This window comes from Schistocerca piceifrons, chromosome X (genome assembly GCF_021461385.2).
Source record: "Schistocerca piceifrons isolate TAMUIC-IGC-003096 chromosome X, iqSchPice1.1, whole genome shotgun sequence".
Taxonomy (NCBI): domain Eukaryota; kingdom Metazoa; phylum Arthropoda; class Insecta; order Orthoptera; family Acrididae; genus Schistocerca; species Schistocerca piceifrons.
This window is the reverse complement of record NC_060149.1, coordinates 136,568,804-136,585,078: the sequence shown is the minus strand read 5'-3', so window position 1 is coordinate 136,585,078 and position 16,275 is coordinate 136,568,804. Positions and strand designations below refer to the sequence as shown.

Genomic DNA, 16,275 nt, shown 5'->3' with positions numbered 1-16,275 from the left:
GTCCCATAGTGCTCAGAGCCATTTGAACCATTTGAACTACCAGCCATGACCTAAAATCATACCCATTGGCTCCCCAACCTCCTCAAAACACTGGAAGAATGATACCTCTCCCCAGGTTACTGCAGTACTCGCCGACGATAGTCGTCCGGGGCAGTGCAGAACTACGATGCACCGCTGATCACAGTGCAGCACTATTTATCAGCAGCCAATGTTTCTCGGTTACGCCACAACTCCAAACGCAGACGTTTGTTTTGTGGTGTTGACAGCGGCCTACGTTTAGGACGGTAATTCCCTACCCCAGCTGCTGCTTATCTCCTCCCAGATGAGACAGGAATTTTCAGGGAGTCCATTACTTGTTCTCGGAAGGCAGGCACAGATGTGACGAGGTTAAGATCCGATTGCTGCACAATCAGGTTGTCTTCCTTTGTGGTGGTCAGATGCAATCGACCGCAATCTTGACTGCGAGTATGCCTGCGCTCACGTTCCCATGGAGTCCAACAAAGGGCCACAGTCATACCCGAATGCCGCATGAACCTGGATATTGCACTACTCGACCAGCTGGCTAAATGGAGACTCACAATAAGGCCCATTTCAAACTGATGACATTGTCTCATACGAGTACACGGCATTTCGTGTCCTGGACACACCACATGGGTACTAAAAGAAATCCGATAGATTTTGGGTAGTATACGATAAATCGCACAAATCTAAGGGCTGTCAATTGGACTAAATACCTAGGAATTACAGTTACGAACAACTTAAATTGGATAGATCGCATAATTAATATTGTGAGGAGGGCGAAACAAAGACTGCGCTTCGTTGGCAGAACACTTAGAAGATGCGACGAACACACTAAAGAGACAGCCTACATTACACTTGTCCGTTCTCTGCTGGAATATTGCTGCGTGGTGTGGGGTCCTCACCAGGTAGGATTGACGGGGGACATCGAAAAAGTGCAAAGAAGGGCAGCTCGTTTCGTGTTATCGCGCAATAGGGGTGAGAGTGTCACTGATATGATACGCGAGTTGGGGTGGCAGTCACTGAAACAAAGGCGGTTTTCTTCGCAGCGAGATCTATTTACGAAAGTCCAATCACCAACTTTCTCTTCCGAATGCGAAAATACTTTGTTGACACCCACCTGCGTAGGGAGAAATAATCATCATACTAAAATAAGAGAAATCAGAGCTCGAACGGAAAGATTTAGGTGTTCCTTTTTCCCTTACACCATTCGAGAGTGCAATAATAGAGAATTAGTATGAAAATGGTTCGATGAACCCTCTGCCAGGCATTTAAATTTGAATTGCAGAGTAACCGTGTAGATGTAGATGTATCGTATCTTGTAACAACACTAAACACCAACAGTGCTAATGCACTCTGGTGGCCGTTCTATCTGTCACAGAAAATTGTATCTCTACTCATTAACACACTCATCGATTGTACCTATGCGTACGAAGCTAACTGACATTCTACCATGTTCTCTGCGAGCTTCACTTTGTTGTAACTAAACTGCTTATTTATTATCTACCTTTCACTTCCGTACATGGGTACACTTAAGAAAAATACCTTCAGAAAAGATTTCCTAACACTTAAATTTATTTTCGATATTAACAAACTTCTCTTCTTCAGGAACGCTTTTCCTGCTATTGCCAGTCTGCAATTTACACCACCTCTGCTGTGGCTGTCGTCAGTTATTTTGCTGCCCCAACAGCAAAACTCTTCCACTAGCATTAGTGTCTCATTCACCCAATTAAATGCTCTAAGCATCGGCTGATTTAAATGGATTGCAGTCCATTACTCTTCTTTTACCTTTGTTGATGATCATCCTATTCAAAACACTATCTATTCCATTCAACTGATCTCTCAGGTCCTTTGCCATCTGTCACAGAAAATACTATGTCATCGACAAACTTCAAAATTTTTAGTATACGTGGGGGGTGGGGGGGGGGTGGGAGGGGGTTCAATAAGTAATGCTACACTTTTTTTATTTTTAAAGCAGGTTGGTTTAATTCAGGATTTCAATATAACATATTATTCCCCATTCTATTGGCTACAGAACCGCATTTTCTACATAAACTCCGTAAACACGACGGTATTACGCTGCTGGGAACGACCGCATGATACCACTCCACTGATCGACGTCGGAGCCAACATGTTGCTGCGTCAATAACCTCCGCATCATCTGTGCACTGTTTCCCGTGGACCAGTTCCGCACAGATGGTCCTTCGCTGCTCTTTTCGGTCTTCTGTTAGGTGGCGAAGAACCCAGCGGGCACACGCCTTTGAGTAAATAGTGGACGAGTGCGTCAGCATTACCAACAGAGACATCCAGTTGAGCAGCAAGGTGTTTGATTGCGATCCGTCGGTCACTTCGAAAAAGAGTGTCCGCGCTTTCCAACAATGCAGGAGTCACAGGTGTGTGCCCGCCGGCACACGGGAGGTCTGACATGTTTGCGGAACCTTGTTGCGATGCTGACGGACGCCTCGCCCAACGACTCACCGTGCTTTTATTCACTGCCAGGTCTCTGTAGACATTCTACAAGCGCCTATAGTGTCTGCGATGCTCTAGTTTTCCACCAAAAGAAACTCAATGACGGCTCACTGCCTGAAACGAGTCTCCGTTACAGACGCCATTTCGAAGGCTACGTGTAGCGCTGCCACCTATCGGTACTTCATGAAACTATAGTGGCTGAAGCGGGAATCTTCCACGATGTTCTATAACGAATTCCGCATTTTTGCAACCGAAACTGACTGAGGAAGAAAATGTGTTGCTTTAGTTACTGAACGCCCCTCGTACTTATTTGCTTCTGTTTCCACCGGAGTAAATCAGCGCGCATACAGAGGAGACGGGCGATCGCCTGCCGGACAGACTAGTGGGGCCGCGCGGCTCGGCTCGGCTGCGTCGCGTGCGGACGGCCCCACAAATCACAGCCGGACGCGGCGAGTGTGAAATGCGCCGCTCAACAAGTCGAGCCGCAAACAGCGCGAGGCGCGCTAACTCCTCACAAATGCGTTTGTTCCACACGCGACTGCTGTCTCCAAAGATCCTGGGTTTGGCTCACATGACAGTAAGTAGGATACTTCTTGGTTTTTTCGTGACAGTGCAGAGGAGCCCATCGATACGTCCAAGTCTGCCCATTATTCGAAGAGCTCCCGGTGCTCCGGTACTAGTCCGCAGCCGCAAAGGCACTGGAGACCTACAAAAACGTATCCGGAGTTTATATCCAAACTGCGTCCAGAAAACAGCCTTCCACTGCAGACACAATCGCACGGAATAGTGTGTTTTAAAAAGGAAGAACAGATATTTAAGTGCCAAAGGCCTTGACGCAGCGGCAGCACCTACTCCCATCAGATTACCGAAGTTAAGCACTGTCGACAGCTACTGGCAAGCGGGGTGCTATCAGTCCTTGTGATGCCAATTGAGAAGCTACCTGACTGATAAGAAGCGGCTTCGCCCTCGAAAACCACAACGGCTGGTAGAGCATTGTGCTGACCACATGCCTCACCCCATCTAGATAAAGTGACAGTTATCGGTTGAGGATGATACGGTGGCCGATCTGTACCGTTGGGTCTTTCGAGGCTTGTTCGGACAGAGAGGTTCAAATGGTTCAAATGACTCTGAGCACTATGGGACTTGACTTCTGAGGTCATCAGTCCCCTAGAACTTAGAACTACTTAAACCTAACTAACCTAGGGACATCAACACACCCATACCTGAGGCAGGATTCGAACCTGCGACCGTAGCGGTCGCGGGCTTCCAGACTGTCGGACGGAGAGGAAGGTGAGAGAGAGAGAGAGAGAGAGAGAGAGAGAGAGAGAGAGAGAGAGAGAGAGATTTTAAAATGTTATGTACGGTTCAAGAAAAAAATCATTATTTTAACAGATTCACGCTCATCATTGATGCTGTTAATATGCTACAATGGCAATAACATCAAAAAATTTCTAGCATAACACATCATGCAGGGTCTTTGAAAATTATAGGAACAAGCTAAAGGCATGAGTAGAGGACAATGAAACAAGGAAATAATCCTAATAAACATAGGTCAAGAAACTAATGGTTTACCCGGTACCACATATTACGACTGACAAGAGGGCAACGCTTACTCGTCATTGCCGATTTCGTCCAAATTTGTGGTAAATACAGGGGTTTGCCAGAAATGAAAATGGAAGAAGTGGCAGCTCCAAATGGCGAAGCGTTTAGAAAAAGTAGTATTTTTGGGGCTGGTCGGGAGAGGCATGTTACCGTAGTTTCCAGGCAGCGGTTGGCGCAGCGGGAAGTGTAAGAAAAAGTAACTAATCTGAGGGTCGTTGGGTCGAGTCGCCAAGGGGAAAATTTTAATTATTTTTTATTTTCAGTTGTTATGTGACTTGTACTGCAAATAATGTTTTTTTTTGTTAATATTTTCATAAAACCCTTGAAAAAGAATGGCAAAGGAAATTTTCGGAATGGAAATAAATTTCCGAGACATCACATCACGAGAATGGTGCGTTACGCGTGGTTTACTGCCAGACTGCATTGAGAGAGAACCTCTTATGAATATAAACCGAGTTCGTTTTTCTATATAAATTTTAAAACAACACTGTAATTGTAAAAAATGTAGCGTATATACCGTGTGCGAGATGCCGAGAGAATTACTGCTGTCCCTTTTTTAATGATGAATATCACCTCAGCTCGCGTTAAGCACCAACCGCAGAATAATAAAAGTGTGTAATTTTATCCACGACGTTCTCACCCACATTTTACAACCCCTTCCTGGAAATTTATTTGCTGTCACAATTTTTCCTTTGCCTTTCCTTTTCATACCATTTATGAAAATATTAATTAATACAATAATTGAGTTTAATTAAAAAAAATTTGCAGTGTTAGTAAATAAAATAAAAAATAAAAAACTTAAACATATCTCCGCATAACGACTCGACCCCACGGTTAGCTACCGTTCTGTACTCTTCCCGGTGTGTCAACTGCTGCCTGGACACTACGCAACGTAAATGGCTCATTCCGCGGTTGACCTACATCTATATCGACATAAATACTCCGCAAACCACCGTATGGTGCGTCGCGGGGGGTACCAGGTACCACTACTAGTCATTTCCTCCCCTGTTCCACTCGCAAATGGAGCGAGAGAAAAACGGTATGGAAGTGAAACGTGGACGATAAATAGTTTAGAGAAGAAGAGAATAGAAGCTTTCGAAATGTGGTGCTACAGAAGAATGCTGAAGATTAGATGGGTAGACCACATAACTAATGAGGAGATATTGAATAGAATTGGGGAGAAGAGGAGCTTGTGGCGCAACTTGACTAGAAGAAGGGATCGGTTGGTAGGACATGTTCTGAGACATCGAGGGATCACCAATTTAGCATTGGAGGGCAGCGTGGAGGGTAAAAATCGTAGAGGGAGATCGAGAGATGAATACACTAAGCATATTCAGAAGGATGTAGGCTGCAGTAGGTACTGGGAGATGAAGAAGCTTGCACAGGATGGAATAGCATGGAGAGCTGCATCAAACCAGTCTCAGGACTGACGACCACAACAACATCTTCGCGGTCCTTACGCGCAATGTATGTTGGCGGCAGCTTCAAAAGCCGGTTCTCTAATTTTTGTCAATGGTGTTCCTCGAAGGTCACCTTCCCTCCAGGAATTCCCAACTGCATCGATGTCGTCCCTCATCCAAAACACTCGAACAGTACTCAGGAATAGGTCGCACCAGCGTACTATATGCTGTCTCCTTTAAATGTGAACCACACATTCCTAAAACTCTCCCAATAAACCGAAGTTGACCATTCGCCATCCCTACCACAGTTCTCAGATGTCCGTTTCATTTCGTATCGCTTTGCAACTTTACGCCCAGATATTTAAACGACTTCACTGTGTCAAGCACAACACTGCTAATACTGTATCCGAACATTAGAGGTTTGTTTTTCCTACCCGTCCGCATTAACTTACATTTTTCCACTTTTAGAGCTAGCTGCCATTCATTACACCAACTAGAAATTTTGTGTAAGTCGTCTTGTATCTTCCTACAGTCAATCGACTTCGATACCTTACCGAACACCACAGCATCATCCGCAAACAATCGTAGCTTTCTGCCCACCCCATTCACCAAATCATTTCTGTATATAGAGAACAACAGTGGTCCTATTACACTTCTCTGACGCAGTCCTGACGATACCTTTGTCTCTGATGAACACTCACCGTCGAGGCCAACATACTGGGCCACTCACATTTCTGTGAACTTACTCCACATGCTGATACCCGCGCCAAAAATGATTTTTTTTTCTAAATGGTTTGCCATCTGGAGCCCCCACTTCCGTCACATTCATTTCTGGCCAAGCCCTGCACATACCATAAATTTGGTCTAATTCGGCGATGACGAGTAGGAGTAGTACCCTTGTGAGTACAAGAACACCTTATAACAGAGTCCAGTAGGATTTAAACTGCAGATGTGCACTTGAGGACGAACACAATATGAACGTTCCACGGGGCTAACGTTCATGATCCCTGCATGAGAAATGCTACGAAGAAATTAAAATTATTGCACAATCTGCATGAGTATTGGTTCTCTAAATCTACAGTTTTTTTGCATAATACAGTTTTGCGTAATAAGAAACAGTTTTTCGCGACAACAGCGTTGCCTTACCTTCTGAGTTTCCCACAAACGTTTCGTGAACGTCTCTGTTACACTTCTGTGTGGAGTAGGGGAAGGCGTGGCAAGACGGGGAGGTGGGGTAAGACGGGGAAGGGCTATAAGCTACAGTTACAATATTGCCATCTGTGGATAGCTACGTCAACATCATCAATACACAGGTCCCAGAGTGTTGACATTGCTGAACCTTAGTTTCGTGGCGGTGGTTCTGTGAGCTTTTCAAGGTACGTACAATTGCTATACGGATTTGCAATGTTTTACACCTTCCGAGATCCTAAAACATGTGTTTCGTGAACATTTGTCCAGACTGTATATATAGCACTGAATAGTACGTCTTATTAACAGTAAACTGCTGCGTCAGTAGTCAATGTTCACTAGATAGTGTTCATGTAGGCGTAATATAACCTGACAGAATGGTAGGGGGCAAGACGGGGTGGGGCAAGATGGGGACCTTCCCCGTCCTGCCATTACTATTTGTCCAACCATTACGTTCTTATCGTTTCATGTGTTTACCTCGCTGCGGGTTTAGAACACGTACATTATACGTTGAATACAATTGTAAATAGAATGGTATTCGTTATTCCAACACTTTCCTAATTAATTACAAAGTATGCCTTAGGCTATATGGTGAATAAAAATACACAAAACGTGCAAAGTCAGTATTCTTGCCATGCCTTAACGACTGACATTTGGCAATATGGTATTTACTGTATAATATACACTCCTGGAAATGAAAAAAAGAACACATTGACACCGGTGTGTCAGACCCACCATACTTGCTCCGGACACTGCGAGAGGGCTGTACAAGCAATGATCACACGCACGGCACAGCGGACACACCAGGAACCGCGGTGTTGGCCGTCGAATGGCGCTAGCTGCGCAGCATTTGTGCACCGCCGCCGTCAGTGTCAGCCAGTTTGCCGTGGCATACGGAGCTCCATCGCAGTCTTTAACACTGGTAGCATGCCGCGACAGCGTGGACGTGAACTGTATGTGCAGTTGACGGACTTTGAGCGAGGGCGTATAGTGGGCATGCGGGAGGCCGGGTGGACGTACCGCCGAATTGCTCAACACGTGGGGCGTGAGGTCTCCACAGTACATCGATGTTGTCGCCAGTGGTCGCCGGAAGGTGCACGTGCCCGTCGACCTGGGACCGGACCGCAGCGACGCACGGATGCACGCCAAGACCGTAGGATCCTACGCAGTGCCGTAGGGGACCGCACCGCCTCTTCCCAGCAAATTAGGGACACTGTTGCTCCTGGGGTATCGGCGAGGACCATTCGCAACCGTCTCCATGAAGCTGGGCTACGGTCCCGCACACCGTTAGGCCGTCTTCCGCTCACGCCCCAACATCGTGCAGCCCGCCTCCAGTGGTGTCGCGACAGGCGTGAATGGAGGGACGAATGGAGACGTGTCGTCTTCAGCGATGAGAGTCGCTTCTGCCTTGGTGCCAATGATGGTCGTATGCGTGTTTGGCGCCGTGCAGGTGAGCGCCACAATCAGGACTGCATACGACCGAGGCACACAGGGCCAACACCCGGCATCATGGTGTGGGGAGCGATCTCCTACACTGGCCGTACACCACTGGTGATCGTCGAGGGGACACTGAATAGTGCACGGTACATCCAAACCGTCATCGAACCCATCGTTCTACCATTCCTAGACCGGCAAGGGAACTTGCTGTTCCAACAGGACAATGCACGTCCGCATGTATCCCGTGCCACCCAACGTGCTCTAGAAGGTGTAAGTCAACTACCCTGGCCAGTAAGATCTCCGGATCTGTCCCCCATTGAGCATGTTTGGGACTGGATGAAGCGTCGTCTCACGCAGTCTGCACGTCCAGCACGAACGCTGGTCCAACTGAGGCGCCAGGTGGAAATGGCATGGCAAGCCGTTCCACAGGACTACATCCAGCATCTCTACGATCGTCTCCATGGGAGAATAGCAGCCTGCATTGCTGCGAAAGGTGGATATACACTGTACTAGTGCCGACATTGTGCATGCTCTGTTGCCTGTGTCTATGTGCCTGTGGTTCTGTCAGTGTGATCATGTGATGTATCTGACCCCAGGAATGTGTCAATAAAGTTTCCCCTTCCTGGGACAATGAATTCACGGTGTTCTTATTTCAATTTCCAGGAGTGTAGATTACCAGGAATGATCTGACTCAATAGTACGTTCCACGTGTTTTATTTCAGATGGTTCGCAAGTATCGGCGACAAACTTCTGGGCAAGATTGGTCATTGGAGTCAATGGAAGGCGTTGTAAATGCTGTTATGGAAGGTCATATGGGTTCTTTCAGGGCTGCTCGACAGTTCAACGTGGCACAGAAATATGTGTTTCAGCGTCGGGGTGCCCACGACACTTGTGCAGGCACAGAAAGAAGTGATGACGAGGCTCTCCACACTTGTGTAGTATGTGAAAGTAAGAGGCCTAAATAAAACGTAATACCTGATCCTACAATTCGCAGAACCATGTTTCGAAACCTTATCTTCACAAGATTTCGTTATTCCAGTCCTTATTTAAGCTTTAGAGGTGAACTCATGCTAGTTCCCCATCTTACGCCGCATATGGGGCAAGATGGGGAATTGGTAGTTTATGTTTCAAATCGAGATATTTCTAACTAAATGTAACAAGTTTGCAGGTTTCTTTGCATGCTATTGTAATTCAATGGTAAATAAACAAATGACAATCAAACCTACTTGAATTTGTTTGTTTTTGTCCCTTTTGTAAGGGTTTAAAGTTAGCTTCCCCATCTTGCCCCGCCTTCCCCTATAATAGTCGGCGTGTTACGATGCACAACACATTGGTCTCGAAATTATTTTGATGTTTACTGTCAGGCGTACTCGACAAGGATTTCAAATATGGAAATTTGTTCTAAAATTACCCACGCTGTCATCTTGTAGACAAATGAACCGCATTTTCCCAGAGGACTTGTATTCACCTTGGCTTCTGCTGTCACGTATTCGTCTCATTCCACATAGCTGCGCAGTATTAGCCTTAAGTATCTAAACGACGTGACCGAGTGTAAACTAATCTTGTAATCGTATACTCTCTGGTTCTTTCTCTTTTCTGTGCGAATTTTCGTGAGTTTATCCACATATAAAGAGAGCTTCCATAGATTAAACCAAGAGGAAATACCGTCCCAGTCATTGCGCGTTTCCTTACGGTTATCCAGCAAAGCCCAACTTTAGGCAGCCCATTGCCGCAATACCTATAAAGAATAATTGTCTTTCATACTTTCTCAGTATATCTCATGCGGTAAGTTTGAGTGACCTCTGACCACCTTGCGTCTAGCCATAATTTTGCTACGGCAGAGCCGTAATTCCAGATGAATTTGCAGTTGGGCACTATAGTGTATGGAAGTCATATGAATCTTTTTGTACGAAATTTATTCAGTCTTGGTGAACATCTTTCGTAGTCAACGACTAAGGCAGGTTGTTTGGACCCAGAAATGCTTACGCTATGTTGGTAGCTCGTACCCGATAAATACGAAAAAAAGAGGGAATTGGAAAATGTTTCACATCTGACAGCATTTCGGCACAGAGGTTGCCATCATCGTCTAACAGTACTTGCAGTAACTTCAAGATGTGACGCTTCATATGTAGTTTCCGAAGAACATGCGACGCGGCTATCTTGAGAAATGCAAGTGCCAAACTTGTCCAAATAGTGGATTCGTGATGTCTACACTCGAATCCTCTATTCGTTCGACTTTTCATATGTTGCCCCCAAAGATCCAGCGTTCGTGTGTTTACAACTTCAGTAGTCTTTAAATTAATTTTTGCTCCATTTATAAGTTTGTGACTGAAGGGCTCTTTGTAGAATGATGACGGAAGTCAGATTGCAATTTAAAGTTATTTTTTCCCACGTTAAAGCGCGTAAAACCATTTCTCTTGCAATGACGGTGAAGCAGTGAAGTAAACGTAAACAAAAGGAAGAGCGCCCTCGCTGAGATATTCGAACTTCTAAGAAGTCCAATAAAACACCAGAATTTACGCCGCCTAATTATGTGTTTCTACAACATCTAGTTTCTCTGCCATAAAGAAATTAATCTGTTCCTACTTTTTGAAACGCTCAGAGTATAGATAATTTAGAAGAATGCCGTCCATTTCATTTCAGATGATGTGTCATTAAATGATGGGCATTACTCTTTCTTCAGCAACTTTGGCCGAAATGTCTAGCGCAGTGTCAGCGACAGTAATGGTGTGTTAGCGTTTCTCACTATATTTTGCATTTTATTTTCAAAATGAAATCTTGGAGTAAAGTACAATATTTAGCCAATGTCTTCTTCACATTCTGGTAAAGCTGTATTCGTTTTGTCAGCGGATGCTCCCTGCTAGACTCTTCTTTCGTTATTCTTTTTTCTGTCGGTTTTGATCTTGTTGCCGATACCATTCAACTCAAAGCATAAAAAAATGTAACAATCGTCATAACGCAACTGAGTCAATTTGTAGAACAATACGCAGAATACCTGACGAATTAGATATATATGAGTTCAGGAAACATTGCGGAATACTATATTACACCATTCAATTCAAAGCATAAAAAAATGTAACAATCGTCATAACGCAACTGAGTCAATTTGTAGAACAATATGCAGAATACCTGACGAATTAGATATATATGAGTTCAGGAAACATTGCGGAATACAATATTACACTCAGTTAAGTGAAAGGGGTGCTTCTCCGCTGTGAAGATTCCCCTGTCGAACGGTCTATTGATTTCATTTATTATTCCTTTTTTTGGACGTACTATACATATCGCATTAGACAGTCTTCTGCATAAACAAACAATAAGCTTCCTACTTGCTTATTTTTTCAGAGGTCGCTCAAAGTTGGAGATAAAAAAGGTATCGTATTTCGTTCTCCAATAAATATTTTAATGTTTGCTCTCATCGTGAAAGAGGACAGAATGCACAAGCGAATATCAGCAGCAGCTTCTGAAACTTGCAGGCAGGCATCACTAAATGAAAGAGCTTTGCATTACAAATCTTGTATTCTTTTAGTGGGGGAATAGCATTAATGATGATGAATTAATGAATGTTTAAGGCCTGGATTATCAACGAAAACTTTCTAATTTCTTGGTATATGAAAACAGCGTATAGAAACTTATGACTTGCGCTTACAAATTCTAGCCACTGCATGATTGTAAACGTGAGTTCTGCATATAAAAAATTGACGGAACTCAACTAAAGATAAAACGAAATGTCAATTCTAGTTGTAAAAGTCTGTTTCAGTCACAAGTTTTTACGTACTTTTCAAGTGAATGAAACGAATGTGCACTTGATAATGATATAAGGAGTCGAAATTTGTTGTACTTTATAACGCCTATTTTGCCACTGAAGCCAATGTTCTTATTTCTTATTTATACACTTGCGGACAACTCTGAATATTATGCTCAACATGACCAAGATCATAAATTAACTTAAAGTGAAGCAGTGTGGAGTTAATGTTTTCGCCAAAGCAGCAGCCAGAAGAAGTGTACATTGTCCGATTAAACGAGTATCTGTGGTAACGACACTCACCTGGTGGAATCCGAGGTAACTCTCGATGCTATGGGTGGCGAAGAACACTTCCCCCTCACAAGTGAGAATTAGGAGAAAGCCGTTCAGCGCCTGGAACAAATAAAATTCATTTGTAGGTTTCTCTTATTCCCGTCACTTCATCCTAGTAAATGTTTAGGCGTCATCAGAGAGTTTCTGGAAGTAGACGGATTGCCTACAGATTCAACTGTAGTAGACAAATTGTAACATACAAGCTGATCGCTCAGACAGTGATCATGTAGAAAGGAAATGCAGTGACCAAGCCATGTGCGTGGTTAAACATGAGTTACAATTCGTATTAATCATACTTGGTTCAAATACAAAGAAATAGGTTTTTAAAAGAAACTACTTTCTTTTCAGAACTACAATAATAAAAATAAATTCTCTCTTCGCAACTAAAACACGTGACGTACTTTTTCTGTCACAAAGAAAAACTTAAGGCCCAGCACTCTAACATTCAGCATTGCTAAAGAGAAATACACCTCACTGGAAGCGAAAACAAATCAATCAACTTTTAATATCTGGCATAATCGCTTCGTCACACGTTCTCTTTCAGGCGTTTAATCCTATAGCTTTTCCGTGTCATTAGACTGATTATGCCGTTCCTACTATACTCTTCTTCCGAAAGCAAGTTTAAAGTTAATGATTTTTTTTAATTCTCATTTTTAGCTCCTGTCATACAGTTTCATTTGGATTGATAATGGGATTTCCATCGATATCTCGACCAGTTTCTCACGGTTACAAAGCAGCCAATTTTGCCCAACGAATTATCTAGGATTCTGATCATTACCCCAGACAGATGCTCTTTTAAAGTCTGGTTTTCGTCTACCTTTCTCATACAGCCTTTAATCAGCACCATTTCTTCGAATGATCCGGACAATAAACAGTATCACGGTTGAAATTGATTTATGTATTTCTGGTGTTCAACTCTCGGTATTCTGTGGATTGTTTTGGGATTGACGCTCGTACGCTCCTACAACATTTTAGCTTCTTTTTCAGAAGCGCGAAATCTATTTTTCGCTACACTTAAAATGACTTTCCATCTGAACTTTTTCAGGACTGCTCTTTGGTATATCACTCCATTCTCTCCCTTCTCAAACCTTCATATTATATTATTTCTGTGCTCTTTGAAATACTATAATTGTCGCTAATTTTCATCTTATACCTTTCCTTTTCGCAACGAAATACAATTAGTTGTCGTTGTTCAAAAGTAACATCTTTCATATTTTTCCGTATGTGCAGAGACATTATCGCAACGAATAACGTTTGTTTTAATCTGCGAACAAATGGCGCGGCCAAAGATTTAAATGCCAAGCAATTATAGTTACTCTAACGGAATATGGTCCTAATTTCACCAGCATCAAAATTTGAAAATTCAGATTTTGCACACCGCTAGCTGCTAACCTCAATGTAGAGCGAAACATTGAAGTTATGAAAGTAAGTTTGCTGTATAGCGACAACGCGAGAAGGGCTGGTATTTTACTGTATGATTCGTTCAAATGGCTCTGAACACTATGGGACTTAACATCGGAGGTCATCAGTCCCCTAGAACTTTTTTTTTTTTTTTTTTTTGGTCATCAGTCTACTGACTGGTTTGATGCGGCCCGCCACGAATTCCTTTCCTGTGCTAACCTCTTCATCTCAGAGTAGCACTTGCAACCTACATCCTCAATTATTTGCTTGACGTATTCCAATCTCTGTCTCCCTCTACAGTTTTTGCCCTCTACAGCTCCCTCTAGTACCATGGAAGTCAATTCCTCATGTCTTAGCAGATGTCCTATCATCCTGTCCCTTCTCCTTATCAGTGTTTTCCACATATTCCTTTCCTCTCCGATTCTGCGTAGAACCTCCTCATTCCTTACCTTATCAGTCCACCTAATTTTCAACATTCGTCTATAGTACCACATCTCAAATGCTTCGATTCTCTAGAACTTAGAACTACTTAAACCTAACTGATCTAAGGACATCACACACACCCATGCCCGAGGCAGGATTTGAACCTGCGACCGACCGTAGCAGTAGCGCGGTTCCGGACTGAAGCGCCTAGAACCGTTCGGCCACCGCGGCCGGCTATGATTCGTGCTGCTCACTCTTTTATCTATCGAGGTATGGAGGTAACTATGGAATATTTTCTTATCGAACGATATATTTATTTAATTTCGTTTGATATGTTGCGAAAATAGTGGTCTACTGACATAGAACATGCCAATGTTCCTATCGTAATTTTTCATAAAAACAGGCGAGAATGTGCTAAACGTAAAGCCGAAGTCTCCCGTTGCAGGATACTACAATCCATAAGACAATTAGGACAACAGATATAGAACTGCTAATTTTAATCACGTTTACCGCATCCCTCGGCTATTTTTGCGACGATCCCGACGTATCTCATATCATTGTATGCCTAGTTTCATTAGGCATCGAATGCTATTGAAAATGAAAGCTATTGAGAAATAATAGTTGCCTCTGAATCTCGATGGACACTCATTTCTTTGCTTACTATCAACGCCGAAAACATAATTTCGCTATTTTCAGAAGTTTCGAATGCATTCGAAGTCAACAGCTAAGGGTATTCGCAATGTATATTTGCATTCTTCGACTAAATCATTCTGTCTTCTTACTTACTGCTTATTACGAAATTGAGTATGAGCCAGTTTAATACGAAATCCAATGTGTGTGATATTGAAATAACTGGAGAGAAAGAGAGTTGGACGAATGTTAGCGGCATTCACTGTGCGTACAAAAGTAAAGGACCAGTAATATTTTGTTTTTGGTGGAAGAGAAAAATAAAGGGTGTAAGAAGTTGATGTGGCGTGAAATCTCCACGTACTGACTCAAACACCCAGAACAGTCGCTGGAAATCTGTGTCCATCCTGCAACTTCACAGGGACAAACTAAATTCGTACTCTTAGAGGATTTTGAATAAAGATGGTTGCAGGGACCTTTACTAATGCACACACACATACTAGTAGTCGGACTATATAATGCGACGCGAAGAAACGCGTCGAGTGCTACGCAGTAACTACAATGACGGAAACAGGGAGCACCCACAACACGAGGGTTACAGGAAGCAGTTCCTTTCACTTGAAAATATTTATGGAGGCAGTTGGCAGGACACGCGATGGCGGCAGCCGGTGTGCAGTGGCCACGGAGCCTCTTTATTGGTCCATTACTCCGGCATCGATACTGCAATCCCTCAGGGAGCGCAACAAAAGCGCGATAAAATGGAGGCCGAGGCCGCACGGCCCGCTCTTCGAGTGCAACTGCCCGCGCCACTGATGCTTAAATACGGGCAACGTGCGCCGATACGATTTACTGCGCAATTTTCAAGAGTCGTAACGCGATATCAATTACGAGACATCCACCAAACTTACTGCTTCTCACGCTTACTGCTGATACGCGCGTAGATAGGTGAAGGTTAGCTGGATTATTTTTATGTGAATTGGAAACCTTGCAGCTATCATTTGAGTCACTGAAAAGCGGCTGAAGCGAGTAGCAGCACTTTACGCACGAGTAATTATTTACAGACAAGCCATTATTTTTATCAAAGTATACATTGTACAGGCCAGCCGCTGTGGCCGAGCGGTTGTAGGCGCTTCAGTCCAGCACCACGCGGCTGCTACGGTCGCAGGTTCGAGTCCTGCCTCGGGTGTGGATGTGTGTGATGTCCTTAGGTTAGTTAGGTTTAAGTAGTTCTAAGTCCCACAGTGCTTAGAGCCATTTGAACCATTTGCACCTTGTACATCAAAAATATCTGGGCAAACTTTAGAGGATTACTTCCTCTGACCAAATGAAGGCAAAGATGTCCTGCATGTATATCCAGAACGAATCTTTCATTCTGTGGGACTGTGCGCTATTTTGGCAAAGGTAAACAGTTTGCCGGAGTGAACGCTTGCCTTGATTTCACCGACTGAGCTGCCCAGGCACCACTCAGGAATAATTTTTATGCAAATTGTACAGGTTAAATACAGTCTTTTGCAACTGTAATTGAAGTCTTATTAAGACTAAACGCGTTTCGCTTTATTCTGAAACATCTTCAGCGGTCACTCTAACAATATGGTTTTTTTGCCTTACAATTTTGTTTACTAGGTTCATGAA

The 16,275-nt window shown here is 43.6% G+C and overlaps 1 protein-coding gene across 1 annotated transcript in view; it reads right to left on the bottom strand.

Annotated features, from left to right (window-relative positions):
• The window catches only part of LOC124722217 (circadian locomoter output cycles protein kaput), an 823,358-nt gene that overhangs the window by 152,208 nt on the left and 654,875 nt on the right, over nucleotides 1–16,275 (bottom strand). Inside the window, exon 4 of the mRNA XM_047247412.1 lies at nucleotides 12,163–12,252. Coding sequence (XP_047103368.1) covers nucleotides 12,163–12,252 — 90 coding nt within the window. The remainder of the gene's footprint in view (nucleotides 1–12,162; nucleotides 12,253–16,275) is intronic.